General features: G+C 36.2%; 1 protein-coding gene across 5 annotated transcripts in view; it reads left to right on the top strand.

Moving 5' to 3' along the window:
- The first annotated feature begins 298 nt into the window (after positions 1-298).
- Epha5 (EPH receptor A5) overlaps positions 299-19,197 on the top strand; it is a 314,453-nt gene continuing 295,554 nt past the window's right edge. For all 5 annotated transcript variants that reach the window (XM_038327546.1, XM_038327563.1, XM_038327554.1 and 2 more), the window contains exon 1: positions 299-485. In XM_038327546.1, coding sequence (XP_038183474.1) covers positions 299-485 — 187 coding nt within the window. The remainder of the gene's footprint in view (positions 486-19,197) is intronic.

A 19,197-nucleotide genomic window follows, 5' to 3' on the forward strand; every position in this document is an offset into this window, starting at 1 on the left:
TCGGGACCCTCTGCAGACCCTTGATTGTGACCACCCAGGACTAAACTAGTCATCAGAACTCCTAATTCATCTCATTCAACTGAAAGGGAGGGCGACTGGAGCTAGAAGCAAACTTCGGTGGTCTCCCTGGATCCTTGATTCCCGCATTTGGAGGGGTCGAGCGCCAGAAGACACAGGACCCTACCAGGAGGAGGAATCCCACGTCTCTCTCTCTCTCTCTCTCTCTCTCTTCTCCCACCAAGCCTGAACGTTAGACTGAGACACGCGGGATATAGAGGAGGAAAGAGGGTAGTAGAAGATGCGGGGCTCCTGGCCCCGCGGTGCGGGACGCCGACGGACCCAGGGCAGAGGTGGCGGCGACGACATCTCCCGCATCCCTGTCTCTCTGGCAGGCTGTTATTCTGCACCTCTTAAGGGTCCCCTCTGGACGTGTCTCCTCTTGTGTGCGGCGCTCCGGACCCTTCTGGCCAGCCCCAGCAATGAAGGTAGGGTGATGGAGGTGGGGACCGCGGCGCCCTGGGATAGATGGGTGAGGTGGAGCTTGTGTCAGCCGGTGGTAGCGCTCCAGGCGCTGCTACCCAGACCAAACCTCGCTCTTCGTCTTCAGTAATGTTTGTCCGCTTTTGCTGGCGTTTCCGGATCTCTCGGGTATCTTTGGTTGCATTGTTTGACATATCTGCAGAGTGCTTACCAGGCTAGGAACCTGCCTGTGGACTGAGGCTGGTTGGGGGCTGGGAAGTTGAAAGCCTGACGGAAAGAGGTCTGAGACCTGAGCTGGGAGGTTGGGCGCGGTTGGGTCCTGGCAACCTAGAGAAGTGACACATCCGGCTTTTTGAGAAAGGCGACAACAAGGCTCTTAGGATCGGTGGGGGTTTTTCGAGCCATTATTTAATGTTGGTGTTTGAAGACGATGTTAGGGTGATTGGTGCTTTTATTTTGGAGAAAGTGCCTGCCCCGGGAGCTATCTATCATTTAGGGCACCATTAACTACTATTCCGGCCTGAGTAACAAGAGCTTTAATTTTTGAAGGAGGGGATCATAAAGGGCAGAAATTGATGGGTGCCCATCTATTTGGGGGGTCCCTAACACTCCACAGCAAAGGGAGAGGAAGGCGGGAAGGTAGGAGGGTGTTAGAGGATATAGGCATTGTGGATGCTTGGAAGTTGTTCACAGAACCCACTAGGTTTCCTGAGAGATCTGTCCTAGCCAGAGGCACCAGGTCCTGAATGAAGTAACCAACCCTCCTGCCCGCAGTTCTTTGCTCCGGACTGTTTGCCTTCCTCTGCGAGAGAGTAAATCTGGAGTCAGGAACACCACCTGTGCTGGTTTTTTTTTTTTGCTAGAGCTGGTCTCAACCTCCGAGATAACAGTCTTGCTCCATTTTATGGTTTTGCCTGGGGTCCTCTCAGTCACTCTTGGTTCTGCTGCTCCTTTTTCACACTTCATGTCTTTCTCTGGTCTCAGCTGAAGGGTCCAAGCCTTCAACACGGGAGAGGGTGGAGCAAGGGGAAAGACAGTCAGCATCTCAGACCAGATCCTTGTCACCCGGAGACTTCCTCTCCACAGTGGAAACCTTAAACCCCTGTCCCCTTGTCTGGAAGCCTGGGATTTAGCTTTGGGCTGTGGATGAGACTCCTGAAATTTAAAACCTTAAATAAACCCTTGCACTTGGGGAAGGGAGATGCTGGACCTGAAAAGATGAAGCAGCAGCAGCAGAGCAGAGTGGTGTATGCCCTCGTGACTAGCATGGATTCAGTCTGCTGTAGAAGACGCCGAGCTGGTAACCCCCAGAGCTGCCAGTTCCCAAGGAACCCTGTGAAAGCAGGGCAGATGGAGACTCACACCCCACCCCACTGACTCTCTCACTATGTTTATGTTTAAGCATCTGTTTAGAGGAATATGTGTATCTGTCGATATCTGTCAGTAATAAGCCACGCTTTAAGCCAAACAAGTTGCTTTTTTTTGCCTCTGTAAAGTTTTTTTTAAGTGATGTATTTTTTGTTTGTTTGTTTTTAGACTTGGATCTTTTATTAATGTCTTACGCTAAGACCATTAGATTAGAAGTCTAAAGGCTGTAAAAAGGGCTAATGCAAGAGAGGGGCCTTTAGGGGAGGGAGGAGCAGGGAGGAGGGGAAAAGAGGAGGGAGGAGGAAGGAGGAGCTTTTAACTGTTTTATTCCAACCAAAGGACTATCCTGACTGAACTGCAAAATGATTGAAGGGCAGTATCACTCATCTTTTCGTCTACATAGTAATTCCAACCACTGATCTACGACTCCCTTGCCATGAGTGTGATGGGGAAGGGAAGTGTACTCAAGGAAGTCTTTATAAGAGAACTGAAGAAATAAATTATCAAGGAGTGTGACACCCAGTGTGAACAAGGGCCAAGACTAAGGAGATGGAAGCAAGCGGAAGGAAGTGAAGAAAAAGCGCAAGACTCCGAAGGTGCCATAAGCAAAACTTGCATCTTGTGGACTGGAGCCTGCCTAGCATGAGCTTACACACCCACAGGTTGCACAGTCCTTCCCTGCTAGGCTAGGAGAGCACAGAGCTGACGTGGTTGCATGCCTATGAGGTTTGTAATGTCTAACAACAGTAAGCTCTCTTTTACCCCTGGTGCTCTGAAGACACCTAAAAACAAGTGTGCCTGCTGTTTGGGGAATAGATTGTGATGTATAACTAAAAATTTCATTTTATTACTATTTGAGGTTATGTGTCCAACTCATTCCTTCACTACCTAACAGGATACTGTCTTTAATAGCACCCCAAACCCGCCTGTTTTGTGAAATCTGGATTCTTTTCAGCTCTAAGTTTTCTTTACCACTGCTCCTATACATGGAGCGGTGACAGAATGAAGAGATTGTAGCATCGTTCTTCAATATTCATTTAATGGATGAGATAAAATACTTCTTCAACTTTTTTTTATTTTTCTAGAAGAGCTTTGGAAGGTCAAGTGCAGAAATATTTGTTTGATAGAACATAAATTTATTAATAAATTTTTTAATAAAATTGATTGTCTACAACTTACAGAAATGTCTAGTGATTCTTCAGTTTATTAAATATGTGTGTGTGCATGCTACACATATCGAATATATATGATATTATTATGTGATAAAATATGAGACAAGAAGAAATAAATGTGAATTATCATTTATGCTTGTTATTCCAATTATTTTTATCTTCATCTTTCATAGGTAGCTGCATTCTAAACAAATTATACAATCAATATTTATTCACCAAACCACACTTGAAAGAAACAATCTGCATTAAGGACAAATCTTTACTAAAAATGAAAATAATTTCAAACATTTTAGCAGAAGACTTTATTTTCAGACTGATCGAGGAAGACAGTATTAGAAAGTGCATCAACAAGTGAATACTTTTAAGAAATTTAATAAGAAAAAGGTCTGTAACAACAAATCTGATTTTTTGGAGGTGGCCCTGAACTTATTCAATAACTGCCACTTTTTGCTGTCTGGAGATATATTTGTAAACAAGCATTATTTGACAAGTGCTTTTCACAGCAGGGATTCTTGGCCAATTACTGCTGAACAGCTCTGCATTGAAAATGATTCACCCTCAGTGAATCAAGCTCAATTCATTGAAGCTGCAGTCAGTAATGCCTCAGTAAAGTGCTGACAGGTGTCAGCAGTTTGTATTTTAAAAGTCCAGTTTCTTGTCTCTCAATGTTTTGTGTGTTTGAGAAAGTGGGCTAGAATGTTCTTAGGAAAGAAACACAGAAGAGGGGAAATTGGCTAAAATAACTTGAAAGACAATCATAAAACAGTAAATATTTTCACTGGAAAGAGGACTGAAAGTGAAGTGTGTTTAAGGATTTTTTTTTGACTTATAATAGAACCAGGCCCATAAAACATATGTAAGGACACAATAGACTTGTAAAACCAAATGGCTTCATTTTGTAGCCCTGTCTTCCTGCTGTAATTCACTTCCTTTTAGATTAACCGGCAGGACCCCACAGAAAAGGACAGTAAAATTGTTCCCTCACCAGGACACTACTGAACAAGAAAAGAGAGCCATTACATCCCTTTGAATCATAGGTTGTTCGGACCAGAAGGGACCATGGAGAGTTTTAGCTTTTTGCTTAATAAACCATGAAGGTTTGGGGTGGGAATCTTGACATTTTAAGCTCTTCCTTGGTATCAGGGTGACAGGTAAGATGATTTCATTTCATTATGTAAAACGGGCAGGGGGTAGTAAAACAATTCCCAGACTTTCAATATAGTAACGCTCTTAAAATTTCAACCTACATACAATATTTTTAGCATTGATAGAAAAAAACAAAAAGATTTGGAGTTCTGTTTATTTGTTTTTCTGATTGGTTGGTTAGTTTCTTTCTGATTGGGTACAAACCAGATCGTTGTAAAGGCTATACATGAACTCTTATCAACGAACCCAAGTGCACAGATTTTGATACTTAGAAATGCACTATTTACCATATTTAAGAGCTCACAATAATTTATGAATTGTGAGCATTTAGAGAATATGACAACTGTACATAAAATATCAACCCTAAATGACTTAGCTATTTGTAGACAGACATCCCCAAAGCATTTGATTCAGTATTGTCACTGATAGAAAAAATGGCAGGTTTTTGCTATTTCCAGCTATTATATTGGCTGTTTGACTTTATCATTGTGATATCTTTTGTTTGGTGTGCTTCTTAAGACATTTGCTGCAATGGGTAACTAGTTTCTTTTTCATTTGAGAAAACCATACTACGTTAAGTACAGGGCATGAAGGTACCTTATTGTATTAACTGACCGCAGCAACATTTTATTTCAGGGTCAAAATTAAGTCTAAAAAACTGCTACAAACTTCTTTTAAAAGCCATCCTTTTAATTTAAATTAGCAGATATAGCCTACTAGTAAACAAGTTGAGTTTTTGTTTGATGTATTTACTTATCTGAATATTATGATGATATTTGAAATCTTATAATACCCTTAAAATTTTTCATAAAGTATCAAATCAGAATTAATTGAAGTACAAATAAAAAATTTCTTATTAATTGCTTAAATGCATGATTTTTATTTTCATCATAAAGAGCATGAATATAAAGAAGCATGAAAGAGAAACATAGAAATGGAGAACTTAGAAACAGAGAGTGTTTTTTGGCTGCTCTATATGTACAGTGATATAGGTCAACAAGGACAGACAGGCACATGCTATCATGTTTGCCTAGATAAATGCATAATAAGTTGCTTATGAAAATTAATATCCTTGCGTACAAGTAATTCTAAAATTGTTTGCTAGTAAAATATTGTATGTTCTATTTGAGTCTCAGGAGTAAATGAACACACATGCACAGCCACAGTGTACTTAAAGGTAGGTTTCAAAAGAGCTCTAGAGATTTACTAAAGACATATTGAAGTGGTTCATGATTTTTGGATACAGTTTAATAATGTTTACACTTAAAATAAGCAAGAAAATGTCCTTATTCAGTGAGACATAATACACATGGGAAAAATAAATAAAAGGAGGTTTCCCAATGCAGTCAGTAACAAATTTTAAAGCATTACATAGCTTTACTACTGAAAGAAACTACTTGAAAGAACTGTATTACTTTAGTGCTTTTAGAAACCTAACATTCAATCACTACGATAATCTTGCCTGAAGGCTTTACTGAAAATGTTTAATGCAATATATAAATGATCATTTTTTAGATATCTTGTTTTACACTATCAAAGATTTCAAAGTACATAAGAAAGTGTCTCTTTGTTTTTTATGTTTGTATTTTTAATATTAATGTATAAGACTATTAAAACAAGAATATTACTATATATTATAGTTTTGGACAAGACAGAATAAATGGCAGTATAAGAATTCTAGGAGTATATCCACTTAATTCATATTTGATAACTCATTCATGAGTTTAATAGATATTAGTAGAGAGATCACTGATGCCATAAATGGCATTGTGCAATAAGTAAACTAAATTAGATTATAAATGGCATCAAGAAGTTTTATATAGACAAGGGATTAATTTAAACCCATTGTTCTTACTACATTAAGCAAAGACATGGACATAATTAGGATAATGTAAAAGAAAATATAACATTGAATGTTTTACACATAGTACTTTTAATAATTTTAAGCTTTAAATTTCTATTTAACCTATTTCACTTTGATCTAAATTGTTACTTGATATTAACTGCTTCTGCAAGTGCAAAAGCAAATAAAAATAAAAGAAAAAATACTTAATATGCATAACAAAATGAACTATATATAGTCAAATGTCTAGTAATTACTATTGTATTTTTTATTTTTCTCAAAGCTCAAATTTTTATCTGACTTCCCTAATGAGGATCGCAGGTTTTACAGTAATAAAGCTTTAATGTAGTAGGACCCATACTATAAGTTTGCAAAAAAATATTTATGATGTTGGATTGTGACATTTATTAACTGATATTATCTTAGTTTTGACTTTTGAAATGTTTTTTTTCTTTAGTGATTTTTCAGAAACCATAAAGAACCATGTCTGACACATTCCCTGAAAATCTTCTGAAAACTCGTGTGTGTGGATTTTGCCTTCAGAGTACCAATTAGCTGTGTTCCATTTAAATAAAACCTAGCAGATTCTGAGCGTAATTAAACTTTACTGTAGCTCTTTTTTTTTTCCTATAGGGTGCACAGCCTTTAGTCTCTTCTCACCTGAGAAGCTACTTTATTAATATCATTTGAATTATTTCTTATACAATGGAAGAACATACAACCCTTTGTTGAATGGGGTCGTATCTAGGTCATGCTTTCTTCCTTCTGTAGTTCTCAGTGAGTATTCATGGTTTTAATCTTTATGCATTCATTTAAGATTGAATAATAATTTTGCTAGGATGTAAGTGAACGTGCTAAGGAATCATGGAAAGGTTGGAACAAGGCTGAAAGGAAGAGTGGGGACAATTAAATATGATATAAAAACTCAAAAATAAAAGCATTAGGCTCTTTATAAACCTTTTAAAAGAATATGTCATTCATACTTTCACACATAGCTTAGTTTTATATTTGATTCTCCATGGTTCTGAAGACACAACAATGTGCTGAAACAAAAAAAATGAGACTCTTCAGTTCCCATTACTTCATATATTTAGTTTTACAGTTCTTACATTTTTTTATGAGATTAGTTGTTTAGTTTTCAAACACTTGTGGCATAAGACCCATCAGTTTAAGTAAATGGCATTAAGTATATTTATATTCTAATTATATTTCCCTGGCTCAATTATAGCCCAGGTCATCTCCTTCATCAGTTAAGTCTGTCTGCAGTTTAAATAAAATGGGCCATAGCTCTCTGTAAATGATTTTGAAAAGCAAGAATCCTCAAAGAGCCAAAACCTGAAGGTTGAAATATTTTGCATATGCTTTGTGAGAAAATGTTCCTACTTGGAAACATGTTTCAGGCTAAGTATTGGATGATTTGGAGAAAATACAGTCTGTTCTTCCACTCAAAGGTGGGTGCTGCCTTTTTTCCTCATAGTATTTTCATGCTTATTAGCATCTCTCAATTCTCTTTGCCTTGTCCCTCCTCTCATCAAGGAAGACAGTGCAAAAAGAGAGGGCCAGGACCCAGGCCTGCTCTGCTCAGTTTCCCCCAAAGGTCTCACAATTTTAAAATGCATATTAAGAAGACAAGACATTTCTCTTAATTAAAATGTAGAAGAATCCTCTACCTATGTAATAGATTGCAACTAACTCAATCATGTGCTGTTTCCTTAATTCTTAGACCAGAAAAAGAAATGTTTAAGACATCTCTGTCAGTTTTGGCTTTCTTAAAAGGTAACTAACTCCCTTTGTCTTAGCAGGACAATGTCAGGATGTGCTAATGTTTCTTTTGTGGAAAGACTAACTCAGCAGGTAAATTCAGCCCCTACAGTGCCCAACAGAAGCTTGTCATGTGAGCCAAGTTTAGATTTCCTCAAGTGCCTTTCCCTTCTGTAAAGGCTACAGAGGTGGGAAAAGCTTCCCAATGATACATATGATAACACTGCTTCAAGGAAGACAATATAGAAATAACTCAGCTCCGAGGAATCGCAGCCATCCTTCCGCAGGAGGGAACACTGAAGAACTGTTCTGTTTGAAGGACTTTAACAATATCTAGTTTTAAACCACCACATCCTTTATTTACCTTGTGAGAAATCAGGGGAGAAACAACAGAAACAAATCTAAATACCTCCTTTAAGATTGCAGATACGGGGTCGGGTGGTGGTGGCCCACATCTTTAATTCCAGCACATTGGAGGCAGAGGCAGGTAGATCTCTGTGATTCTGAGGCCACGCTGGTCCTCAGAGTGAGTTCCAGGACAGCCAGAGATGTTACATAGAGAAACCCTGTCTCAAAAAACAAAGGATTGCAGATGTGAGTTATTGGGTTTGATCGAAGTTCTCAAAACCAAGTAAGCAGAGATTTAAGTGTTAGGAACTGACAGGAATATCAGGGAAATCATTTCCATCTTTGGATTTTGAAATCAATTTTGTTGATGTTAACCTCCTTCACTAATTATGTTCTTTGATAATTCATTTTATTTTGTGGTAGTTTAGTTCAGAATATTTTCTCCATAATAGAAATATATCCACATTTCACAGAATTGTAGTAGGGGAAAATTGAATGAAACAATTTCTTAATTGGAGGAGCTTTACAGGAAAGAAAGCTACGAAAGACCACAGAAAGTCTTAGAGAGGAGCTCTCTGCGGATCACATAGCTGTTTGCTGGATTGAGTCAGGATAAAAGCAAATATTGTTTAATGGGACTTTCATAAAAAATAAATAATATAAATATTATTCTTCTTTTCTGATTTGGCAGAAATGTGGATCTTGGCAATCATTGATAACTCCTCATTTGTATAGATATAGTCATTGCCACTGAGCTCTCTGACTAATTGCTATCCGTTTCCCAAATATGGTACTTCTTCTAGCATAGATAAGAATGAGGAGTTTTAGAGACCAAGACACTGAAATTCTGCCATGTGCTATGAGACATAATAAATTAGCCCCTTCGGGATCCTCACAATAAAAATGGAAATTTTAGGGGCTATCACAGAATCGGTATGACGAGAAAGAAGAAAGTACCTATGCCACTGAGTAAAGTTGCTACAGTTATGTAGCTAAACAACAAAAGTCAGTTCTTCTTTTTTTACACAACATGAGATATGGGGTATTTGAGAAGTAACTTCTCAGTCACAGGTCATTATAACTCTTGAAATGGAAGATGAAAAAGATCTTGTACTAGGAAAGAAATCTAATAAAGGAGTTCAGAAAATATCCCATACACGTCTACATAATAAAAATGAACCATATGTGTGGGTTTCTTCGTCTAATGACAAATTTGGGAGTTTGCCTAGGAGATAAAGAAAATATCTAAGTACAGGTATCATAGACTGCATTATTGCATTTTGTTTTACTTTTCCACATTTTATCATCCACAAAATATATCAAGAGATATCTGAGTCTACTTTTAGTGTTTTGTCATCAAATGCTATTGTTTTGGATAACCCTTATATATGTTCTAGTTTGCTATGCATTGTAAGCATGCATTGTAAAATATAAAAATATAAATAGCAACTTTATATTTTGAGAGATGATCGTTAAATTTACTGCCCTCCCAGTCTTGAAAATTGAAACCATGTTTAATGTTTCTTGATAAAGATCTGACACCCCTGATTTCAGATTTAAATAAAGTTTTCAATTTCCTTTTCCCAGAACATTTATCTCTACAATGACATGCATGTTTACCACATTTCTTGGAAATATGAGTAGGTTTTTATATTTCCAGAAAGTTTTTAATGTAATTACTAGAAGGCTGTTCTTTTGCACACAGGAGACCATAACAAAACATGAGAATGTTTGGAACATATCATTTAGATTTACTTGTAAAACAAAAATGGCATTCTCACCAACACCCATGCTTTAGGCAGGATTAAGCTATTATTCCCTGCTGCTTTTCCATGGGTCATTGTTGTGATTTACATATGTGTTTATTTTCTTTTAAATGAATCAAGGAAATCTTCGTTATCACCATTTTATTTTAAAGAAAATAGGGTAGTACATATAGTTAAATAGCTTGCCTCAGTTTATTCATGTGAAAGTGGTACAGCCTTCATGTAAACTCAGGTAGTCTGGTACTGTTCTCACCAACTTTTGGTGCAAGAGACAATTATGCCTTCCAATAACCGTAGTCATTCTTTTAATCTTCCTGGTACAGTATTATTTCATAGACAATGGCAAGTAGAGCCAAAGTGCCTAGGATGAAGGTAGATGGAATTCTGGAAGTTTTCCTTCCCATACTCACTATTACTGATTATCGCATTTTCCTGGAATATTTAATCAATGGTTGCATATTTTAGATTAACACAATGTTTTCTTCATAGTCAGTGTCCACTAGCGTGCAGTGAAATCTCTTCTTGTATCTTCTTTTTCTAACTGAACATTTATGTTCTTTGCCTTCTTAATTTCTCTCTCGAATTTTAGATGGCAGATTTCAGCTGCCATCCTAAGCCCAGACTAGGTTCTAAATAGTACTATCTGCTGAAGAATAGTATCTGTTGCTTGACTAGGAATACAAAGGACATTTGAAAGTTTTGTTCAACTTATAACAAATTCTACTTTTCATGCAGTATACCGCATAATAAGAAATATCACCTACAGATTCAATGGAAATGTAGGCAATTTTTGTCTCTACTATACACCAATTATCATTTTTGACCCCTTTTATTTTTAAATTTGGGTAGGATGTTTTGTGTTGGGAGCAGTGAAACCCCAGATCCTGAATTTCTTGTAATCCCCTGATCTGAGTGCCTACAGCAGCTCTGAGCACGAGACCTTCAGGAGTTCCTAATGGCAGGAGAGTGGTTTCTGGTGGGTTTGGCTAGGGCGTGGCTATCTCTATATAATCTGCCCCTGAACACAATAACGGGGGCGTTCTTGGGAATTCAAGGATGACCCATGTCGCTGTCTCTCTGTCTGTGTGTGTCTGTGTATTTTAACCTCCAGCCCCTTGCCTGAAGCTGGGTAACTGCGTAAAAATGCACAGAGCGCAGACACGGGGGGCAAAGTGCGCAGCAATTGGAGGTCTCCACCGAGATTTCGGCAGTTTTGTAATAATTTTGAAAGTTGTTTATATTAACAAAGTATTTTCCTTTGAATCTCACTAAAATACCCTTATAGGTAGGATACATTAGGGGAATTCATTACTATTACAAAAGGATCTGAAATAAGAAAGAACTAATTTAAAATGCTAGAAATTTTAAAAAAACTAACACTTTTTTGTTCCTCAAAGTAGTACCAAATTTATAGATGTGCCATGAAGGTGTAAGGATGCAGACTCTAGACATCGCTCAGCCTTTTAGAGCCGTGCATCTTGGGCAATTCACACAACTTCTCTGCATCTCTTTTCTAGCCTGTAAAGTGGTATTATCATTATTTTCAGTGCCCTGGGTTTTTAAACACAGTCAGTCAACCCCTCCCCCAACATATTGCTAGATTTTTATCCTAGGTTTATACAGACAGCTTTCCCCAAGTTTGAGTTCCCATTTTCATTCACTTTATGGTTGCATAGATTTAGTTCATATCTTTAAAGTGTTTTGTAAATTTTGTGACTTACAGTATGACAGTAATAAATATTACATGTTCGAAAACTGTAGGTTGGCAATTTGACATGGAACAGGGCATTAGTTAGTGAGTACTGTTATATTTGCTAAAAACAGATACTAGAAGAAAAGGACTTGACTGTAGTTCAGTAGCTCAAAGAGCCCGTATTTACTTGCCCTTCAGCACACTTAGGTTCAAAAACAAACCTTAATTGTGAGTGCTTCAGAATCATACCTCCTGCCAGTTCACCATCCCCGAGCTTAAGGAAGAAGAGTGAGCACATTATCTTCACTCAGTGCCCTGGGTTTTTAAACACAGTCAACCCTTCCCCCCACGTATTGCTCGATTTTTATCCTAGGTCTGTACGGACAGCATTCCCCAAGCTTGAGTTCCCATTTTCATTCCTCACGTGGCCTGTCTGTCACATGTAATTCGATTTTCACTTGTTTATGCCTTTCTGATCTTTATTCAGAATAGAAATCCTATGAAAGCAAAAGTTAATCAGGGAAATGGTTCTCTGAGGTGGGATTTCAGTAAAAACAGAGATCGTATAATTTTCCACAAAAAACAATTTAATTCCAACAAAACTGACAGTAGAATATCTAGGTTCTTGCATTTATTTGAGCACCGCTGTGAGGAAAGCATATCTGTCTGGAGGCCCATTGGGAGTCAGATCCAAGACCTAATTTTCCATCTGGAACATCAGGGAAGTACTCTATAAATCCATTCTGGATTAATGAATACTATGAACCAAATCTTTAAGTGACTTAAAGCTACTATTTTTAATAGCCATTCTTTCACCATGGTAGTCTACACTTGATGGAATCGATGTAACTTTTTCCTAAATCCATAATTAACAGAAGTTAGAATTGGTTTATAAAGCCTGTAGTAAATTGAAATGTTACCAACTGAAAGATTGTATGGTTCACCAACCACAGTAAGCTAATACAAACATAATGCTATCAGAATAATTTACTTGAAGTTAACAAAATGTATTACAAAGATTAAATATCTAGTCAGAAATATATATATATCAGAAATACTTTATGTTTATTGTGATTTGCACTTTGTGGTTGAATTGAATTCTGTTTTATTTTTGTCACGTTCTAATGGTTACTTTTTATTGACCCACAATAAAAATGTTCTTTTCTATTCGAAGTATGCCTTAACCTTACATCTAGAGAAGCAATTAATGCAAAACATCTGTTTGTAATTTTGGGGGATGGAAAGAATTACTCTTTCATTTACTCCATTTCCTAAATTACATTCACTGCTACATACTTCATGAAGCGCTGTAGATTCATAGTGTCGTGGGAATTCTTAATGTTTAAGACAAAATGTCAGGAAGAAGTGTATCAACTATTGTGTGCATAGATTAGTATTGAAACATAAGTTTGCTTGGGAAATAATTATCTTTTCAAGTACAGTTTTGGTCATTTATGGCTAGTTTGTTTAATTAACAATCCCCCCAGAGACAATAGCCTTTTACTTTGCTGTAAATTAGTAACAACTGCATAAAATATCAGATATGGTTCTTTTCACTAAGTTATTTGGAACTGAGTCACTTCCTACGTAGGGTGAAAATATGAAAATATTGCTATGAAAATATTGCTATGAAGACTCATTGAATGACTATGAAGACTATAATTCTCAAACTACCCCAATGATACTGATAATTTTAATATGGAGGGAAGTTGATCTTGGTATAATTCCATAGTTTGTAGTTGGTCACAGAGCACTTATATTGACAAAGCGTCTGCATGTAATTGCTGAAGTTCTTAACTATACCAATTTATCCAGAGACTGCATTCATCTAAATGTTACTATTAATGTGATTTGTATTTTACTTATGCTAATAATTTTCAAGGAAGAAATCGTACTTTAGAAAGAACATGTGTCTCGGAAAACATCAATACTATCAAAAATATTATGAATACATATGTAAGAGAACGTGGGAAATTTGTATTGAAAATTTATGACTGCCATTGATACTGAGGTACTTTCACAGAAAATTTAAGTTTTGATATTTGATTACAGCTCTCATTTCCTCACTGAAAATCTGTCAGTTCACTAGAAAACTGACCTATGATTTGAAAGATGATGATGGAAACAGTATTTTAGTTTGGAGTAGAGAAGGACAACACAAGTAACTATCTTTAGTTTCAAAATATGTGGAAGTGATTTTGTTCTGATAGGAACTTTTGTATTGTGTAAAGAAAACGATTTAATATTATCAATGTTTTTCAAAGGTATAATTCTTTGTCATGCACATCTTAATTATCTTCCTCTTCTTTCTCTTCTTCTTATTTCTTCCTCACCTCTCCCCTGCATCTTTTCTTCTTCCTTTTCTTCCTTCCCCTTTCCTCTTACTACTCCTTCTTCTCCTCCCTCCCCTTCTTTGATTAGGTCAAGAAATTATCACTGAAAATGATTCACTGCAAACCCAACAATATAGCTATTACATCTAGTTATAGATTTTGTGGATGTCATTTTTGCATCTCCTTTACTTTTCCCAAATGGGTATCTAAGATTTCTTCTTTGAGGTTTGTGGGTTCTTTTTTCAAGTAACAGTGCTAATATAGAAAAGGAGGGTTGTATAGAAGTGTGATAACATACTAACTTAGATACGTCAAGAAAACTAAACTGCAACATATAGTATTGACTACTTTGAAACAATATTTTCTACCTGGAGGTCTTATCTGAGCCAAACTAGGAACATTGTTAAATATACCTTATCTGATGTCAAAAATCACTGTGTTAAATTTATTAAAATATCCCACTGAAAAAAAATGTAAAGCCCAATAATTAATAATGTCAGGATATCAGTAATTATTTTATGCTTTAGACTAACTTTACATAAAAGAGATGTACTCAAAATGGGATATGTGGTTTGGAATTTTGCTAATCTGCAATGACATGCATAGCAAGATCAATTGCTGTTTTAGAGACCGGCTGCAGTTTTATATTGCCACCATAATTCAACTATGTGATAGGAGGGTTCGTCTCGCTGCACTGAGGCCTAGCCTAGCCCTTAAGCTGTCCAAGATTAGTTTAATACAGACATATCAGGATAGATGTGTGGAGGTGTGCTTTCTAGAATGTGGTCTTCTCTCCTCTAGGTCTCATCCTCATCTTAGTGTTTTAGAAGGACCCAAGGAACTCAGATTTTTAAAATCTTGCTGTTCATTCTAATGTGAAAAGTCTGTATTAGATTTGAACCATTAGAGCAAATACCTAGGGATGATCTACTTTTACAAGAACTTTTTATAAGAACATTTTGGTTTGATTCATCACTTTGGAGGTGTTGATCATGATTGATTGGCTCTATCAGTTTGGTGCCATGGCGAATTGGCACATCATGATTGATGAATAAGAGTGGAACAAGACCAGCTATATCACAGCAGAAAGGGACTGGAATCCTACTGTATCAGTTACTTCTGTTGTTGCTATGACCAAAATCTAGGGAAGAATCACATAAGCGAGGAAAGGATTATTTGGACTCACACTTTATGGGGATACGCCATCATGACAGATGCATGGTGGCAGACCTGTGCGGTCGTTTCTCAGATAAGGGTCCACAGGCAAAAAGCAGAGAGGCAAATGCAGGTATGCAGATCATTTTTTTCCCTTTATATGCAGTCTATTGCCCCAGTCCCTTCAATGATGTCACTGACTTTCCACCTGAAGTTACACATTTCTTCAAATACAGTCACAGAAATTATTACAAGTAAATTTCCATGATGATTCTAAGTTCAATTAATCCATTGTAAATGCTCTTTTTTATGAACAAACTCTGATGACCCTAATATCTCCCATTCATTTCTATCACTTATTTCCACCACTCCCCAATATCGGTAGGTTAGGACTAAGCCTTAATATATATTTAATATAAATGCATATATTATTGCAAGATAATTTATATCTAAATTATAGTGAGAGATTGGGGTATGAGGAGAAACATGATCACTGCTCAGGATAAATGATTTTTATTACTTACTAAGTATGAGACAGTGTGAAAAAACTTAAAGGTTAACAATGGTATAGATTATTAAGAAACATCACTATATATATAAAAGAAATAGTACAGAAAAATAAATATTCTAATTACAGCAAAGGCTATATTCAATAATTATACACTTTGATTTCCAGATTGATACTCAAAGTATATGATTAATATTTCCTATTATCTTTTAAAATAATATGTAATGTATTTTGAATTGGCTTCAGTCATAAGTTACAAATGTTACCAAGGAAAATTATGCCTTTAAAATGCCTGACTTTGGGAATATTTATGGATCCAGAATGTTCTTCTTACATGTATGACACCAGTAAACAAATGGCATATATTCACACTCACACACACACATACATACACATAAATAAAAAATAAAAATAAAAATAAATACCAAGCCAAATATACTAAACACACAGACTATGTCTATGCATTTGTGACAATTTCTTTACAGCATATATTCAGATCCAATCATTATTTATTCTAACCTGAAGTCTGGAATATAAATAATTATATATTACATTACATTATATTATATTATATTTAATAAAGAATGAGGGTCAATTAGGTGCTGGCATAAGGAATGAGTAAAAGCATAGAACTGTACACCATCTATTTTATTCTAATTTTTTATCTCTTTGATACTTAAGAATAAAAATTTTGAACTGATATGGATCCAATATTTCCTCAACTCAGGTGCATAAATAAAAACATCTATCTAAATCAGATATTAAGGAAAGAACTTTCATTGTTATTTTGTGCTTACTTTTCTTCTTTTTTGCAACTTAAAACTTGCTGTCAATAATGCAGTAGGAAATCTGATTCTCCAGTGAGCAGGATTCATATCTGCTCTAACTACGATTAATCCATTTGAATTTCTCACTTTGTTAAAAATTTGGGTCTTGTGTTTATGTATATTGTGTGGGTACATTTATGTGTACACACATGGAATTCAGAGAACAACCTATGTACCATCCTTTGAGAGGCTGTATATCTCCTTTGAAACAAGGGCTTTCCTTGTTCCAAAGCACATTGATTAGCCCGGATATGTTAGTCAAGTCCCATGGGTTGATTTTTTCCCCCTCTTTCCTGGCACTGATGCTACAGGTGCACACTGTTATGACTGACACTTTTCTTTGGATCATAGGGATTGAACTCAGGTCCTCATGCTTTCAAGGGAAGTGCTTTTCTGACTCCTCCTACCAGTTCCAATGTTTCGCCTTGCATACAATATGTTAAGGATATTATGATAGATGCTGGCTACTATTCATAACCCATTAACTTAATAAAAGTCATCATATAGAATGCAATTATTTAGAGGTATCCAACCGTGGTATCCAACAAGTCAGACACTGGATCAGGTTCAATAGAGAAGTAAGGGGAATAAAAGGCTTTGATTAGATAACGCGGTTTTAGATTCCAGCTATACGCTTATATTAGTTCTGGGACCTTGGGCCATTGGCCTGTTTAACTTTCCTCAGCTTCAATTTCCTTATCTGTAAAATGAGGAACATAACATACCAAAAGATCAGTGTTAAGATTAAGTGATAAAGTGTGTGAGTACAGACACATAGAATTTTATTAGTTTCAATCACTGATGTTACAGACATAAGAATTCAGTCTTTGAAACCAAAAAATCATTTTCATTGAGGTTATACAGCAACAAAACTAATATTAAAGGAATAATGAACATTATCTGTGCCATGAAGCACTCTTAGATTTAATTGTGTAGAAGCACATTTATTTCAAGTGTTAGAATTTCAACATTCTGGTTTTGAAGGGAATGCCTTCATAAAATCACTTTACACACAGCCGTGTAGAATAAGCAGTTGCTTAGGAAGAATATTTTGTTTTAGAAACTCTTCTTAAACTCTTATGTCATGTGAGGCTGACATTCCTTAGAGAAGATGAAAACAATATCAGAGATTTCACAAACATAGTTACCATACCCGACAAGGTAGTCACTGAAAACATATGGCATTGCTCCTTTCAAGCAATGTGCCCTGTGACAGTAGCAGATTGCTCATTACTCATAATCTAGCTGTCGGTAGATTTATGTGTTAGCTCTGCTTAAACATCTTGTACAGACTTGCCAGTAGATATGAGAGGTGAATTTCTTTCTTTCTTCTCATTGGGTTATTCCTTTGGACTTCAGTACTAATTCATAATTTTGAGAATGCATTTCTGATTAAAACTTATCCTACCACTGATAACCATTCTATGTTGTAAATATTGGTAATTAAATTTGAAAATCAGCAAGCAAATTTTCATTATTAACAATAAGAACATCATCTAAAACATATAAAATTGAATAGCATGGGACTTATGAGATAACTCCGTTGTTAAAGCATGTTATTATTCAGAGGACCTCAGTTTGGTTTCTAACAGCAACACTGAGTGGCTCACAAGCACCTGTAAATCCATTTCCAGGGAATATGATACTCTTTTCTGCTATCTGTGTGTATTATTCAGGAATCCCTAGAGAAACAGAACTGATATGCCATATATCAGGTTTATTAGGGTGGGCTTAAAGACTATAGTCCAACTATTTCAACAATGCCAGTCTACCAATAGAACGTCCAAGAATCCAATTATTTTGACTTCATGAGCCTGGATGTCTCAGCTGGCTTTCAGTATATGCTAGCATCACAAAGATGTATGATAGAATACAGTGAACGAATAGATTTATCAGCAAGAGCGAGGGCAAGCAGGCAAAGAGCAGGTGCTTCCGCCCTCCATTTTCCTTATACAGGCTGCTACCAGAAGTTGTGGCCCATATTTAAGGTAGTTCTTCCTAAACCTCAAATGGTTCAATGAAGGACGATCCCTTACAGATATTCCCAGCTACTTGTATTTTAGTTGTAATTGTAGTTAAGTTGACACACAGGACTAGCCACACATTGTGGTAGCTGCACATGTGTGGTGCACATACAGATACATCGAAAGCAGATACACATAAGTAAAAATAAATAAAGCTCTATAAAATTAGTAGCAATAATAGTATTCTGACACAAAAGACTGGTTAATCTTGCAGTCAATAATACTTATGTTTGATTATACTGATTACATTGATTATAAATAATTACAATCAAAAGAATACAGAAAGTTATTTTTAACTAATTAATGAATTAAGATTTGAAAGGGTTTTTTTGCAGTAATGACTAGTTTTGAGCTTGCTATGAAATGATTGAAATATTATTTAAAATAATTTCAAAGATGACTATGAGGGAGTCAAGTAAATCAGGAGTAAAAGCAGTAAGAATTCTGCAAACAGATTTTACAGCTGTTGAAAAGCAAGGCAAGAAGAGCACACTTTAGAAACAAAAGAGGAATTTGCCTTCAAGCTCCTATACTAGCAGTTGGGATGCAAACCTTTGCCAGTGACAACAATCATGTTATCTCCCAGGATAAGTAATAAAATTGATTTTTCTGCATAAAAGAAAGTCCTAAGAGACGGGCCTCCACGTTAGATGGATTACGATAGCTGTGATACAGTTTGTAGCATATTTCCTATCTCTTTATTCAGCCAAACCTAATCTACAAGCTTTGCTTTTCCACTACTCTCCTTGTTTTCTTTACGTGGCTGGTATCTG

Source organism: Arvicola amphibius, chromosome 1 (genome assembly GCF_903992535.2).
Source record: "Arvicola amphibius chromosome 1, mArvAmp1.2, whole genome shotgun sequence".
In the NCBI taxonomy this organism is placed as follows: domain Eukaryota; kingdom Metazoa; phylum Chordata; class Mammalia; order Rodentia; family Cricetidae; genus Arvicola; species Arvicola amphibius.